The following is a 17458-nucleotide window of genomic DNA, read 5'->3' on the forward strand; positions in this document are numbered from 1 at the left end:
TAAACAATGTTAAGGTCCCCTACCAACTCTGAAATCTTATAATCCCCTGGATTATAAGTTTTAGGTTTAGGAATAGGTTTTAGAAATCATTTATCAACTAATATTTTATCTGGCCCAAAGTTGTCATTTTGCTCACTCTATGAAATAGTTTTGTGAATTCAAAATCACCTACACATTTATATAATGTATCTTAGGAGAACTTCCTGACATTTGGTGTATGCAATAGGACCTCGTCTTCAGGGACCCTCAAGTTGAAAATAGCACATAATTGCAAACCCCATTATTTTATAAGTATTTCTTATACAAACATAACTAGATACTTTATGACTTCTGAAGTATTGAGATTATTATTGATGTTATTGAGGAGTATGCTGCAGTAAAATACTTTGTTTAATGTTCTCAAAAGTACCTTTCAGAGCCAGGAGTGACTTCCCTTCACCAGGCCAGTATATAATGTGTTTGGAGACTATGTATTTATATAAAAACCTATTTATTTATCTTATATAACAATGAATAAAGTAAGGATTAGTAAAAAGGATGCCCTAAATCCTAAGGAACTAATTTCTCCACCCACACTTCTTCATTTGCCTCATGGCAAAGCCTTCTGTTTCTTCAAGATACACTGTCCTTCTTATCACTTACTAAAACCTGTATAACACAGTATTTGACTAAACTAATCAATTAATCCTTATTAAAGTAATTTAATTTTGTTAACAGTGTCTCCAAGTAAATAGAGTCAGTTAGCCCAGTATGGCTAACTGACCAGAGTATGGGTCTGAGATGTCTCCCAGAGTTCAGGCAGGCAGGCCTTCGATCTTTCTTCTTTCAAAATAGTTCTCCAACACAGCAGATTTGACACTTCTCCATGATGATTTCTCACAGTCAGAAAAGTATAAAACTTTTAAGTTGGATTTGATTTCTCTCTCTACTATAACCACTAGAGAGCAAGATCTGAGATGAGTCTGTCCTCACCAGAAGTTAGAGACTCAGAGCTTAGTGACCAACTGTCAGAACTTTATTTGCTTCTCTCCTTCCAAGTTCTCAGCTCATGCCCAGAACTCTGTTTTGCCTGCAGCCTCAGAGACATTTTCCTAAAGTTCTTATCTTATCAGTATTTAATCAATATATTTCCTATTCCATTTCTACACTTCTTAGGGTTATTATAGCATCACCATTGAACTTTGAGACCATTATTAATGATGAAAGTGTTAAACAAAGAACTGCTCTGACATAGATACAACTTGTAATAAGCAAGAACTCTGGACAAAGACTGGCAAGAGCAAATGTTTGGTGTAAAACAATGTAAAGATTCACCCTGATGCTCCTCAGAGTGAGAATGAGTGTTACTGGGTGAACAGCTGTGAAACTACATCATTTTGAAAAATGGAATGAAGTTAGCACATAATTAAAATTTGTGTATACCTGAATGTGTGTTTTGAGTTTGTGTAAAATGAGGTCCTACTGTATTTATCTTCTCCATTTGCTTGCAGTATTTAAAAAAAATGATTATTGGAAAAAGAGTGAGGTGTACTTTTCATTCATATTTAGGGAATCATTTGTAATTAATATCATTTATCAAATAAGATATTTTGCTCTCTCAGGGAAAATCTTTGTAGTACAAGCATTTAGAGTTTTTGCATTCCATCTTCTTTGTGTTACTAGTTATTTTTTAGGTTATTTAAAATAGGTGTTCTTAAAATTTTAGAGAATAATTTGAGGCTTTTTCTGTCAAAACATTCTCATAGTTCCAGGTAAATTCAGGTCTACTATATCTGTTTCTTAATATATTTAATCAAAAATTTGAAATACATTTTAATATTGTTTTTGGCTTTTTTCTGTGACTCAGATGCATTCATTTATAGATGGGACAGACCAAATGTTATTCATTCAATCAAATGGTAAAATTTCAAATTATATGTTAGGGACATATCAAATATCAACTTTGGATATTACAACTGTTTTTAATGTCATAGTTTCATATTACTCTGTTGACAAACCTCTACATTATATTCATATTTTAATTAGGAGCATTTAGGAAAATGTGGACTAGCCACATATTGAGAAAGGGTCAGGCTAACAGTTACCCCTGGAGCCATCATTATCCCATTATCCAGAAAATTTCAGAAATTATTTTAGTATTCAAAAAATAATAGAATACTCAGAAGATGATATCCACCCTATTTGGTAGATTTTCTATAGAAGGCTCATAGCAGGACCTAGATAAGAACTCTACAAGCTGTGAAGACATAAATGGACGATCATCTAGAAAAATACAGGGGAGAGTACCTGCACAGATGAGACCATGACATTTATGTATAATTTATATCAATTAAAATAGTATTTCTAAAAATGTAAAGCTAGCAAAACAATTCACGTGAGGTACTTAAGTGTTTTTAACTAATGCTTTAAATTTTATTGTTTTATTTATTTTATCAGAGTATCTTAAGGGTTCATTTGCAGAAGAGACCAAATCTTAACCTTTTTTTTTTCTTTTGAATGATGGGAGACCAATATAACAAATTAGGTTTCTTTTTTTGTGGGGTAAGAAATTTGCTTCCTTTAGGGAGCTTTCAGTTTCATTGAAGAAACATGACATTATATAACACATTCATTCATATATTGATGAAATATATACTAAATTATGATTTTCTTAAAACATGTATTTCTTTAGTATGACCTATTTTTATAAATATTTTGTAAACTTTTGGAGAGTAGAAGTTTTATATTTCTTTCATGTCCTTCCCAACACCAAGTACAGGACTCAGCATAAAACAGAAACATAACCATTAAGCAACAATTTAAAGCAGTATTTGAGTGCTACATGAGTGCTATTTAAATTGAGACAGTTAATATGATAACATGAAATGTAGAGAGGCTCAGTTCTTGAACTATATGAACTGCAACATATATCTGAAAGGGACCCCAGAAAACCAGTAATAACAACAACTGAAATGAAACAGAAGTAAACTCTTGAATCCTGTCCAAAACTGTATAAAAAGAAATCTAGAAGCAAGTATAATCCAAAAGAAGAGTTTTATCAAGGAAGTCAATCCAAATTATTTTAAGTAGGCTAGAAACTAATGGATTCAGGGAAAGAAGTCCTGGAGAAAAGACAGTGTAGCCTTCCATAGATACTATAGCCAACTAGCACACTTAGAGACAGGGTTCAAGCACCTAGACATTGTTAGTTGTATGAGTGAAGCCAGTTGTCATTGGCCATTGCATAAGGAAGTAGGGCTTGACTGTGCACTCTTTGAAGTAATGAGAGCCACAGTTGACAGGGCCAACTCTATACCTCTGCCACAGTGCCAGGGGGTTATATAAGAAACCTGAAGAAGTATGATCTGCAACACCTTTTCTCAAAGTATAGTCTTAAGGATACACATGATTTTTTGCAATGGTCCTTAAGGTTAAAACCATTTAATAAGTAGATGCTTCCATTTTTAATATAGTAAATATTGATAGGTAGAATTCAGTAAATGAACTCATTTTTGAGATACTGAATAATTGGAGTTTGAGAATTGTTGATCTACTGTATCTCACCGAGGCCTGTCCCCAACTACCAGTTGGGGACTGTTCAGGAAGAAAACCAGTAAAAGCAATCAACTACCAGTTGAGCACAAAATCCCATGCCTAGAACTGAAGCTGCAAATATGAATATACATAAAACAAATTAATAAAGTGATCCATTGTAGTAAGTGTTCGAAGAACAAAATCAAGAAGAAAGAGTAAGAAGACTAACTTTTTAAAAAATTGTTCAGTCTTTTCAGTTGTGTCTTACTCTTTGTGAACACATTTAGGGTTTTCTTGGCAAAGATATCGGAGCAGTTTATCATTTCCTTCTCAAACTCATTTTACAGATGAGAAAACTGAGGCAAACAGGGGTAGGGCCATACAGCTATTAAGTGTGTAAGGCTAGATTTGATCTCGGGTCTTTCAGACTCCACGCCTGGTACTCTATGTACTATACTACCTCACTGCCCATGAAAATTTTATGCAGATCAATAACATATTTAAATAAGTCAATCTTTAGCTATTTGAATTATAAGTTTTATTATTTTTTCTCATTTTTTAAAACTTAATACTGTTTCCAACCTTTGCCATATTAAGTAGATGGTCTTTTGTTAGATGATTTAAAGATGATTTCCTGCATCAAACAAGTCTTTTCCTGTCTGTTATTGTAAAAGTTTCACTTTATTTAGTGCTCACCATGTCTCATCAAGGCTCACCAGCCTTTCTCTTTATGTCTCTCCCATCTTTTCTATTATAAGTCTATTTTCACATTCCCATTTTTGTAACAAAGTAGCAGAATATCAAACTGTAAATTTAGTTTAGGGTGTGTTTTTTAGTTCTCAATAAAAATGAGTAAAATATAATTATTTTTAAGGATGATCTGTTTGTAAATATCATGAACACTGCAATATTACATGCCTAAGTGTTCTGTGAAATGATTTATCTTGTTGTTTTGGTTTCCTTTCTATTCCTTTTCAGGGAGTGTCTGTGACTTAAATTTCTATATAAGGGCACCTTTATTCTTCTGGATTCTTTTATTATAAGAATATCTAGATTGATATGATTTATGCCTACAGTTGCTGGTTTTAATACTTGATCTTTGGAAAAGATCACATTTACAGTAATAACAACCAAGATAAAGTTTATAAAAGCCATAAAAAAGTGATTCTTACCATCCTGTGTTACATAAGGCAATTTGGTATTTTACTTGTTTAATGGTTGCCCTTTAATTCCTCTCCAAGTAGTTAACTTATTAGAGATGAACCTTTTTGTACTGAGGCTGGTCCTCAGAAAACACACTACATAACTATGCTAAATCTTATCAAGAATTTATCTTATACTGTCACAACCCTTGAAAAACCAAGGGTAGTGATGCTAGTTGGTGACCCAGTTAATAGAAAATCAGATCTGGAGATGGGAAGGCATGGGTTCACCATGGGGCCTCAGATACTTCCTCACCATGTGTCCTGGGCAACATGTTACTTTACTTAAGCCCAATTGCCTAGCCCATATTGCTCTTTTTACCTTGGAACTGATACTTAGTAGCAATTCTAAGACAGAAGGTAAGGATTTTTATTTTAGAAAAGGGAGGAAAAAACAAAACAAGAAAAGCCAGGGTTAACACCATACAACAATGAGGTGTCAGAGTAGGACTCAAATATAGAAGTTGGGACCTATGTTGCATCTTAAAGGAAGTGAATCTTTTATTCCAAGAGTTGGATCTTTGTGTTCATTAAAAACTAAGGATCTAGATAAATTTGCTTCTATTATATACCTGATTTTTTCCAGTGACTTATCTATTTTTAACTAGTACCAAATTGTTTTGAATTTGTGGTATAATTTGAGATCTGACATTGCTAAGCCCTTCTTTATCCCCACTTCTCATTATTTTCCTCAAAGTTCATTTTTTTCCCTAGTTCCATAAACTAAAACCTTTGGTAGTTCGATTGATATAACATTAAATAAGTAAATACATTTAATCTGTATTGTCATTTTTCTTGTGTTGACATATACTTATTAGCAATCAATATTTTTCCAATTATGTAAATCTCCAAATTTTTCTGAACATGCTTTGTAGTTACACTTATAGAACATTCGTATCTGGATAGGCTTCCAGCCATTTTATATTTTCTGTAGTTATTTTAGATGGAATTTGTCTTCCTACCTCTTCCTTCCAATTAATAGGAGAGGTTAGAGTTTTGATGGAATGGGAGATGATTGTGGAAGCAGACTGCTGGAGTAGAAAATTTGGGAAAAGATAGAATCTAGTGTACATGCAGAGGAGTTGGCTTGACAATATGTAGCAGTACACAAATGACTCCCACATTGATAATGAATCATTTTTCATCTTGAAATATCAGTTCCACTAGGATGATGGAAACCTCAAACTCTCCATGACCATTGTGGTAGCCTATGGTCTGTTGTATAAATGGACTCATGAATATAAGGTGCACATGAAACATGGTATGATTTTGAATAAGGTACTTTACCAGTTGAGATAATATATTAATACCACATATCTAGCACTCAGACTGGAAAATGGATAAAATTAAAAACATCAACACAAGCAATTTCCATTTCCAAAACATGTGAACCTAGAGTCAATCATTTATCAAAATAAAAGTTATCTCTATTAACTGGAGCATAAAACAGTGACATAGGCTTTCCAAAGACATTTGCAAATTTCATAGAGGATATGCAAAGCACAAGCATCCTGATGTTCCTTTTTATTAATTACATACTGTTTATATCTAGCTTCACAATATTTCAGAGTCTTAATAAAAATTGTACTCAAGTAGAGTTAAATAGCAGGAGGAAAGTGACTAGATTGTTTTTGGGAAACTGCTCATTGCTTTTAATGATTAATTTTAATGAATTCAAGTTTCCCTCTAAGATAGAATCTTTTCTATTTATTTATCTCTGCTTGAAATCAGATAGGTGATTCAGTGTGTATCATGAAAGCCTTAAATCTGGTCTCAGACACTTAATAGCTGTGATTCTGTGGAAGTAGGTCTAGAGTCGGGAAAACTTTAGTCCAAATGTGGCCTGAGATGCCTACTACTTGTATGATCCTGAGCAAGTCCTTCACTCAGTTTGCTCATCTGTTTTCTCAATTTTAAAATGTGCTGGAGAAGAGAATGGCATACTATTCCAATATATTGGTCAAGAAAATACCAAATAGGGTTACGAGTTGGAAATGACTCAAAAATAAAGTGGGAATCATGGGCATCTACCTCACAGTATTGTTGTAAGGATAAATTGTATAACATGCCCATGTACAACACTATATAAATGCCCACTATTATTCTATGATTAACTTCGTGTTGAACACTAATCTGGGATCTTAGTAATACAAAAACAAAATATGAAAAGTTGGTACCCTGAAAAGACCTTAAATTCCACTTGGGGAAATACAATATTTCTGTAGATAGTTACATAGAACACAAACACACACACATACTCGCACTATATTTGTGTGTACTTGTAATTAGGAGAATTGGGGAAGGCCTCTTGAAGGGAACCAGGGGGTGTAAGTGAGAGGAAAGAGAGACCATTCCAGGCCTGGGGTATAGCCTCTGCAACAGAATGGAGACAGGAAATACACTAAAGTATGAGAAGTAGCAAGAAGGCCACTTTTTTTTTTTTTAAGAAGCTCACTTAAAATGTAAATTATTTGTAAAATAGGAGATAGGAAAGAATAGTAATAGGTAATCAGCTTAGAAAGATGTATACCACACTACTGAAGATATGTGACAAGAAAGCAGTGATTTCCTCTGAGTGTTAGATTACATTTCATGGTCTCTAAAGGCTTATTTATCTATTACTTTTCTTGTGTATACACCAGTGTAGTTGAAAGAGCTTTGGACTTCGAGCCAAAAGACCTGGTTTTGAGTCCTGTCATCTCCACTCATTAACATTGTGATCCTGGGTAAATCACAATTTCCCTTAACCTCATTTTATCCTCCTATGATTTTGAAGATGGACTGATACCATTTGTCAGTACATTTGAAAAGATTGATCTGTGAGTCAAATAGGATCATATAAATTGATGTATATAATAATGTTTTGTTAGATTGTTGTCCCTGGAATCAGGAAGACCCCTCTTCCTGGGTTCAAATCTGGCCTTAGACATTTACTAGTTCTGTAACCCACGGCAAATTACTTAATCCTGTTTGCCTCAGTTTCCTGATATGTAGAATGAGGTGGAGAAGGAAATGGCAAACTACTTCAGTATCTTTGCCATGAAAAACCCAAAAGCATTCACAAAGAGTCAGGCTAAACAAAAACCACATCTTACATTGTAAGGTATCATCATCGTTACTTTAACATTCTGACTTAATAGCTGCCCTTTTTTTTTTGTATTTAGTTTTCCACAGGCTACAAACCAGACGCTGTTGGATAAGTTTAAGCGCCAGCATGAAGGAAACTCTTATATTGAATTTCCAGCAGTGATGGAGCCTGCCTTTATCATAAAACATTATGCTGGAAAAGTGAAATATGGTGTAAAGGTCAGTGACCAATTTATTACTTGAACTTCTGGCTAACTCCTTAGTCATAATTTAGAATCACATTGCAATATAATATGGCTTGAATCAACACAATCTACTTATTTGATCACTGAACTGTTAACTTGTTAATAATTCTCTTTGATTTTAGGTACTTTTCATCTTTGTAGACACAGCTGATTTTGTTGGTCTGATCTCTTTTATCCAGACAAGTTCAGGAGGGAGAATATGACAGAAAAGCCCCTTCTACTGCCAGATTTCCTTGAAATTTGGCTCATGTTCTCTTAGATCAGTCTCACAACTAGTATGCTGGGTCAAAAAAAAAAACAAACAAACAGAAGTGAAGGTGTCTTGGTCAATCAGAGTTGTTTTCTTTTTTTTTTCCCCTTGAACCTGTTGATCCAGCTACCTCAGTCCATTTCAAATTTAAGTTTATAATTACTTACAGAGAATTTCCAGGAAAGAAAGGGCATGGGTGTGCTGATGGTAACGTGTACTCATCCTCAGTTTTGCTTCCTTCCCCCCGGTCTTTATGAGGTGAGTTCTCATCTTAAAATCATTGGGAAAAGAGCAAGCTGATTTTCATACCTTTTCAATGAAATGAAATATCAGCAACTTTAAAATTGGTAAAAATTTCTTAAGCTCATTCCTGCCTATAAAGTGAGTCAGGCCTATGTATGTTGATTTTGCGTAATTAAAAGTTGTTTTTTACAAGTTTTCTATCAAAGAGACATGTGGATAGAAGAAGCAGGAGGCAGTGTTAGTGTGTGTGTGTGTCTGTGTGCACATCTTCATTTGACAAGAGGATTTGTATTAGGGGAAAGTGGCTGTGATATAGAGAAAGCTGGCAACACAACTGGGAATAAAACACATTGATGCACATTCTTTGGGTTCAAGGGACATAATGTTGATATGATGAATGGTGAATAAGCAGATTTGAATATGAAATATATTTTATCAGCCTTAATAAAGAGAGTGTGATACCCATAATTTTAACTTCATTTGGAGATTAGGAGTTCTACAGTTTTGAGTCAAATTATTACTAAAATATACCATTAGAAGGCAACCTACTGATAGAGTAGGGCAGTGACAGAGTCAAACCTATACTTTTGACAGCTGAGTGCGAAAATGGATGAGTCTTGTGAGACTTATGACAGGCAGACTAACCAAAAGGATATTGTAATAGTCCAGACATGATAATCCAGAAGCCTACACCAGGGTGCTAGCAGAGTCAGCAAAGAGAAAGGAGAATTAAGGGAGATAAGTTGTGAGATAAAAACAGGATTGGAAGCCTGAGTGACTGGGAGAATGGTGGCCCTCTCATTGGCTTCTTTCACACTCCTCAAGTTCAGAAATCAACATTTTCTACCCAAATCCTGATGCCTATAACACATTGACCTCTTTTATCAGAGTTCAGGGCCTGCTTTACATCTTCTTATCCTTTCCTACACAGACATTTTTACAAGAGGATCTCAATAATCATTTAATAGTCATTCCAGCAGACTCCCCAGCTTCCTAATTCTTCAGCCTCCTTAAATCCTATCACCTAATTTCACCTTTACTAATATCCTGAGCTTTTTCTTTGCCCTGATGGAGAACTCCAATCCCTTCAACCCTTGCTATTTTTTCAGGCCATTACCCCTATGCTGGTTTTATTTTCCTCCTCCTCCAACTTCAAACCAGTATCATCTATTTCAGCTCTGTACTCTCCTCTACCCATAAATCCTTTTCCTCTTTGTTTTATTACCGATTTCCTTTTATCAAACCTTAGTCCTGGATTAATCCCATCTTATTCCTCTGTTCATTTTCACAAACCAGTGAATGTAGGGAAAGGAAGCCTCAGGATCAAGCTGACTATTTAAATGACAAATTCAGATTTATCTTGCTCAGCTGAGTCCTCACTGGAGCAGGGTTGCCCTTTCATTTCTTCCTAATTGACTCTATTGCATTTTCCACAGAAACTATTCTAGTTCTTTTATACTACCCCCAGGCTTGTCTCACTACCATCTTCTTTGGCCCTGGAACATTCCTCTGTGGGGCTTGTGCCTGCTCCTGTTGGTGAGATTCTCCCGGGGTCTTATTTTGGGAAGGGCACTTGTCCAGCCAACTGTTCCCATCCCAGCCCTCCTGATTTTCCAATTTCAACCCCATTCTTCGGCAATGGTCTTAACCTCAGAACCTGCTTCTTCACCTCAGGGGAGACCCCCATTTTTTCAGCCTGCTGCTAGAAGCTAGTAGCTGTACAAGCTAAGCTACACTTATCTCCTGAGCTTCTGTGCTGGTACAGGGGAAATCTGGGTGGGGTCTCCTTTCTCTGGAACATCCATCATCCTTCTGATGTGGCTACCCCTTTCTTTCTTCCAGACTCTGCTCTTTTGGGGAGGAGCCCAAGCCAGCCAGCCTTTATTCTCCTCCAGATTGTGCTTCTAACTCCCCAGACTTCAATATCATGTTTTTTGCCCCTTGTCTCTCACTTTCCATTAGAATTCAGGCTCCTTAAAGGCAAAAATTGTTTCTCATTTTTGCTTGTGTTCATAGCACAGTGCTTGACACATTATTGCCTTAATTTACATAGAGAGAAATGCTGGCCATGATGGCTTCCTAAATGGGAAGGCGGGCTGCTCAGAATCCCCACAGCCTACTTTATCCAAAATCTGAAATTCCTGACAGATGGAATTAAGAAATCCAATGAGAGACTACAGTAAATTACTTCTGAGAACTGTAGTTTGAGAGCAGTGGGAAATGATGTCATTGGAAAATCCAATACTAGTGCAGGGAAACAAGCCCATATCTTGTGTATAGAAAGGAGGAATAAGGGAGCGGAACCTGCTATTTCTGATTACAAAGGTGTGATGAGAAGTATATACAAATTTGGAGGAAGGAGTAAGCAGAGTAGACATCTGATGAACCTTTCCTAAGGGTTGGAAGGCTAAACCTGCATGCACATGCATATGCATACCCACACCCATAGAATTTGGTGTTAAAATACAACAAACAAATGGTAAAAAAGTAAGGGAATAGTTGTAAGCAAAATAAATTTCCTAATCTTTAAAAGAAATTTAAAAAGGGAAGAAATGAAGAAATAAAACCAAAAAACTAGAATAAATGTAATGAAATATTTCTATTTCAAATGAAGCTATATAGGAGATGTTTGTGATGTCCTGGACAGTATGAACTAATGGAGAGTAAAGCAAGCAGCACCAGAACAATTTATTCAGGGATAGCAACATTATTAAGAAAGTTTTGAATTTTTTTTCTTTCCTCATCTTGGAATCTATTCCAAGTATCATGTCCAAGGAAGAAGAACAATAAAGGCTGGAAATCAAGGTTTTTAGTGACTTGCAGAGGCTCACACTACCAGGAAGTGTTTAAGGTTAAATTTGAACCCAGGACCACTCTTGTCTCCAGCCCTGGCTTTTTTTTTTTCACATTGAACCACTTAGCTGCCCTGACCTATGTTTCCAGAAGGCCTATGATGGAGCATATTGCCCACCTATTGATAGAGAAATTACAGATTCAAGTTTCAGAAAGAGAGATGCATTTTTGGATCCTATGCGGATTCATTTGCTTGACCAAACTTTTTTTATTTTTTTCTTTCTCTTGGTTTTTTAATCAAGGGGTACAGTTAGGAAGGAGGGTGAACAGATAGGATTGGTACCCCCAAAAAGAGGATCACACATTTTTTAAATATATAGAAAAGAAGGAAGTTCAAAACAAAAGAGAAATGACAGTTTTGAAAGTATCATGAAATTTATCATATACTTATTTTAAAACACTACAAAATGGAGTACAATATGGAGTAATAATATAAGCTCGCATGTAATCTTTTTTGTGTGTATATATAGAAGAAAATGTGCTGGGTTTTTTGGTGTTTAAATTCATAGGACCAATAATGAAGAAAAAAATTGTCATTTCCATCTTCTTTTACAACAAACAAAAAAGACCTTTTACTAGATCTTGCCATCTCCTCAGTCTTTCACCGTACATTTCTACTTTCTGTCTAAAACTCATTGAAAAAGTTGTCTATACTGCAACCACTTCTTCCACACCCATCAGATTGGCCATTTGATAAAAAGGAAAATGGAAAATGCTGGCAGGGATATGTGAAAATAGATTCTTTATCACACTGTTGACAGAGCTGTCAACCATTCTGGAAAGCAAATTGCAATTATGTCCCAAAAGCTATTAAACCATGCATCCCCTGTGACTTAATCATACTACAACTGGGTCCATAGCTCAGAGAGATCAAAGAAAGAGAAAAAGTATTCATATATACAAAATATTTATAGCACCTCCTTTTGGGGTCTGCCTAAATTAGTTATAGAATATAAATATGATGGAATACGTTTGTCTTATAATAAATGATTCAGAGGGGAGTTTCAGAAAAGCCTAGGAATAATGTATGAACTAATATAGAGTGAAATGAGCAGAACCAGGAGAACAATTTATACAGTAACATCAGTATTGTAAGAACAAACATCTCTCAAAGACTTGAGAAATCGAACCAACACACTGACTAGCCCCCAGTTTCATATGGCTCATGATGAAGCATGCCCTTCTCTTCCAAATAGAGAAATAATGAAGTTGGAGTACAGATTGAAACATATCTGAAACTCCCTAATTGCTAGAATTCTCCATAACATCACCTTGGTAAACTTGAATTTAGAGTTAGTTGTGGTCTGTTGTGTTTCCTGAGGCTCCTTGAAAGTAGTAAGCATTGTTTTAATTTGTTCTTATTTCCCTGAGGACTTAGTACAGTGCTGACTCACCTGAGATGCTTTGTTGATGCCTTTTGCTTTGTTGATGCCTTTTACTTGATTAATGAATTGGTTGATTTATCAGAAAGACTTTAATGGGCCTCCAAATATTATATTAGCTTTTTTTTTTCCATTAGGATTTCCGAGAGAAAAATACAGACCATATGCGACCAGATATTGTTGCTCTTCTACGAAGTAGCAAGAATGCCTTTATTTGTGGAATGATAGGAATTGACCCAGTGGCTGTTTTTCGCTGGGCAATTCTTCGAGCTTTTTTCAGAGCCCTGATTGCATTCAGGGAGGCTGGAAAGAGATATATTCAGAAGAAAATTGGTAAGTATTAGATGTTAGAATCCTACTTTGCTTCATTTTTTAAATATATACTTATTTTCATAGATCCATGTTGAGAGGTTCTAGTTTATTAATTCTGTCCATAATGGTAATCCCAGAAACCATGAGCAATTAAATAAAACTGATTCTTGGCAAAAAAAAAATGAAATGATTTTTGGATCTTTTATGATAAAGGATTTAAATCTTGATATTCAACTATTAAACCTTACCTATAGTTATCAATAAACATAAGATTTAATAGCAGACTGATTGGTGGCACAGTGGCTTAGAGATAAAAAGTCCTAGGTTCAAATATCACCAAATATTCCTTGCAGTATGACTCTGGGCAAGTCAATTAACTCCAGTTGCTTAGCCCTTAGTTCCTCTGCCTTGGAACTAATACTTAATATTGATCTAAGATGAAAGGTAAGGGTTTTATTTTTTTAATTTAAAAAGATTTAATTGTAAAAATTAAATAGAACAAAATAAAGAAATTTTAAAATTTTACTGAACTCTCTGAATAGAAATTGAAGTAGCTGGAAATTTTAAGTTCTTTTTCCAAAAGTCCCCATTTTGCCCATCAAATCATAAATCATTATATTTCAAATTGTCACTGGTAAATTCACTGTTATGGTTAACCAATTTTTTTATTCTCATGTTATCCTGAAGTCATAATAAAATGAAAATAATAGCACACTTGCACCCTGTGGCTGGCAGATCTTTTCTACACTTGGTTAATATGCTTGTGTATGTAAAATAGTTCCTAAAAGATAAACAGAATTGCTTTCAGGGAGACAGCTGCTCAGTGGATTGAAAGTCAGGCCTAGAGACTGGAGGTCCTAGGTTCAAATCTGGCCTCAGATACTTCCCAGGTGTATGACCCTAAGCAAGTCACTTAACCCCCATTGCTTAACCCTTACCACTCTTCTGCCTTGGAGCCAATACACAGTATTGACTCCCAAGACCCAAGGTAAGGGTTTAAAAAAAAAAAGAATCACTTTTAGTTAAGGACCACCTTGATATTTGTAGTAGCACCTATCATCTAAAGTATATTTAGTAGGAAACAATTACCTGCTACTCCAATGTGATAAGAACCGAAAGAAGTATTCACTGACTAGATTCAGGCAACCTAGTTTTACATCATCTTTTTTGGGGGGACTGGACCCTGCACTAATCCTTTCATACTCCCTCAACCTCACCTTTAAAAAGAGTGTTGTGAGATACTGGATGAGTCACTTACTAAATCCCATTTGTTTCATTTGTGCCTTTCTGTCTTAAAATCGTTACTAGGACAGAAAGTAATGGTTAAAAAAAACAAGTAGATTTCTGAGGTCTGCTCTAGCTCTGTGATCTAATGCACATTACAGTTTTCCTTTAATGCCTCCATCTTTAAGTTAGCTCTTAATTTGATTTGTTAAACATTTAAATACTTACTAGATGTAAAGTGAAATATTTTATCTGAAAGAAAATTTTGAAAAACCTACTAATACATATTTGTAACACATCATATTTAGATATTTTTTAAAAATCAGAATAAGAAATTAAAAGGTTTGAGTTTTCTTTTTTCTTCTAAGTTCTAATATGTATTCTGAGTCAAATATGTAGAAAAGGGAGAATTTTGACAAAATATGAATTGCCTAATTTTGCATTTGTGTGTAAAATAAGGACCAAACCTATATTATACAAAATTTTCTTTGTTGAAAAAGGATTCTTGCACAGTATTATTTAGTTGTTTCAGTCACGTCTACCTCTTCATGACCTCATTGGGGGATTTCTTGGTTAAAATACTGGAATAATTATTAGAAATAAAATTTTTTGTTTGGTGGTTTATTTAAAGACATTACACATACATATATGCTTGTGTATATATATATATATATATATATATATATACCTACATGTGTATGTTTATATTTTAATATTCCTAGTATTTTCTTTTTAAAAATAAGCATAAATGCAACCTGAAATATGTAATATGTAAATTGTTTATCAAGCTAGGCAAACTACTGTGACAACAAACCATTTGTTAAAAAAAACTGAAAAAACATACTAACAGGTGTTGGTGTCACTGCTTAATTATAGACTGTGTATTGGTAGGATTAGAACCCATGAAGTATTTTCTTCTGATCTGTTTCCCTGGAAATATGCAGTTTAACCCTCTAGCCACTCTCATGTTTTTCTTAAGGAATTCAGAATGCTTTGTATTGTGTTCAATGTCAGTCCAGGAATTTCTCATTGTATCATTGGCAGCCTGCCATGATATATAACCTTATAATGAAACTTCTGAATATAATATTCTTTTAAACTCTTTCCTTCTGCCTTAGTATCAATTCTAAGACAGAAGAGTGGCAAGAGCTAGGCAATTGAGGTTAAATGGTCTGCCCGGGATCACATAACCAGAACATATCTGAGACCAGATTTGAACCAAGGTTTTCCCTTCTTCCAGCTTGATGTTGCCTAGACTGTCCTTCTTAATATAATTTTCATCATTTGCTACTATTCTTTCAAGTCAATAAGAAGAGAGAGTATTTAATGGGTTAAAACTGCTTCTCTGTATAAAAGCTCTTTTAAAAAAAATTCCTTCAAACCTGCCTTAAACTGTTATACCTTATATGTGACCATTTCTAAGTATATTCACCTGTCACCAATGTGATTGTGTTATTTATCTTCTTAGTTCTTCTCTTCCTAGAACATGATGTTCTTCCTTAACCAGAATGCTGATGCTACACCTCTGGGGATGTAAAAATAATTAAATAACTGTACTGACATATTCAACAAACTAGTCTCTTTAAATGACTAAAAGGCCATTAATAAGTTTTTAACTTTATTTAACATTGCAGCTTTCTTGATTACTATTCCAGGGATGAAATCCTTATATTTTCTTCATTTCCTACTAGTGCATGAATTAGGTACTTGAAGAAGCTAAAGCATATAGTATTTTTTAAATTGGCTTTTTGTTGTATTTTTACATTTGTTGTTAAAGTTTTGGTATTTGGTTGTTAAAAAGTCAGGTCTATTTAGTATTATCTTTTTATGTCCAATTTCAAGAAATGATCTCTTGTTAACATGACACAATACCTTCCTTTCTTCTGCCCATATCTCAAAATTAGATTCTTGCTAATATTTTTGGATGGTGCCTAACATATAGTAGGCAAATAATAGATAATTGTTGAATTGTATTGACTAGAATCCCCCTCTTTTTAATATCTTCTTATTGGCTTGAATAACATGGTTCCAATCTGGGTTTGATATTTCAGACTCTAATCCAATCACTCATAATCATTAGTAGCACCTCTTCTTCTCTAGCCAGCATCAATTTTTTATATAAGTGGTGTAAACTAACAGCTTCAGTAGCTTAGACTTTTTATCTATATATATATACATATATATATTTATATACATAATTTCTCTATATAAATATATATATCAATTATACCTGATTTTTCTTTTTCCTGTTTTGTGTTTCTTTACTATCCTAGAGATAATTACACTTTAATTACTATGTGATTTTTCATAAATGTTTATTAACCATGGGATCATTTGACTTTTGGTAAATTAGATTATATTTCTCTTTGGGATCTTGCAAGCATTTCTTTCAGTGCTGCCAACCATGTGCTTATTCACATCAAATGGCATAAGAGCAAGGGAGTTTTTTATTCTATCGAATGAACTAGAAACAATTCTGTTTTTATAATTCAGATTGATGCATAACAACACAAATTAACTTTGGAGTTATAGTATCATTAGTAGAAGGTGACATCTGTCACCAAAAAAGGCTTTTAGTTCTTTTGAAAATATTTATGTGATTTCTGCAAGCAAATAGTTATACTATTATGTATTGCCATAATTTCCTCAACTAGGGGTCCACCCCTATACTCCTCAAATGGTTGGCAGCATTGGTCTTGACTCTTTCTTGGTGTGGGCTTGTATAATGTTTCTTTCTTCTTTCCATTGTTTTTTTTCTTTTGCTTCCTAAGGGAAGGATGATGCAGGACCATGTGCGGTTTTGAAAAGTGTGGATAGTTTTAGCTTTCTCCATCACCCAGTCCATCAAAGGAGCTTAGAGATTCTTCAGAGATGCAAGGAGGAGAAGTACAGTAAGGCTCCAAATTCTACTTTCTTCTTTGACATCATGCAAACATCAAGAAATGGAAATCAGAAGCATTTTGTGCAAGGCTAGGGCAGGGGGTTCTGCAGAGAGCTTTCCCCACCCAATTTCAAAATACTAACATGAAGTAACTTCAACTTTTCCTTTAGGAATTGCCAGCAAGGATGCAGAACAGATTTTTTAAATCCCTGTTCTTTATGTTTGAATTTCTTCTGTTTGCCTTTATTCTATATCTTATCTATTAT

The 17458-nt window shown here is 34.5% G+C and overlaps 1 protein-coding gene across 23 annotated transcripts in view; it reads left to right on the forward strand.

Moving 5' to 3' along the window:
• Nucleotides 1-17458, forward strand: part of MYO9A (myosin IXA) — a 308527-nt gene that overhangs the window by 178895 nt on the left and 112174 nt on the right. For 22 of the 23 annotated variants that reach the window (XM_056800401.1, XM_056800408.1, XM_056800432.1 and 19 more), the window contains 3 exons: nt 7880-8021; nt 12913-13108; nt 17083-17202. In XM_056800401.1, the coding sequence (XP_056656379.1) occupies nt 7880-8021; nt 12913-13108; nt 17083-17202 (458 nt within the window). The remainder of the gene's footprint in view (nt 1-7879; nt 8022-12912; nt 13109-17082; nt 17203-17458) is intronic. The other variant, XM_056800441.1, reaches the window with a different exon arrangement.

This window comes from Monodelphis domestica, chromosome 1, assembly GCF_027887165.1.
Source record: "Monodelphis domestica isolate mMonDom1 chromosome 1, mMonDom1.pri, whole genome shotgun sequence".
NCBI lineage: Eukaryota > Metazoa > Chordata > Mammalia > Didelphimorphia > Didelphidae > Monodelphis > Monodelphis domestica.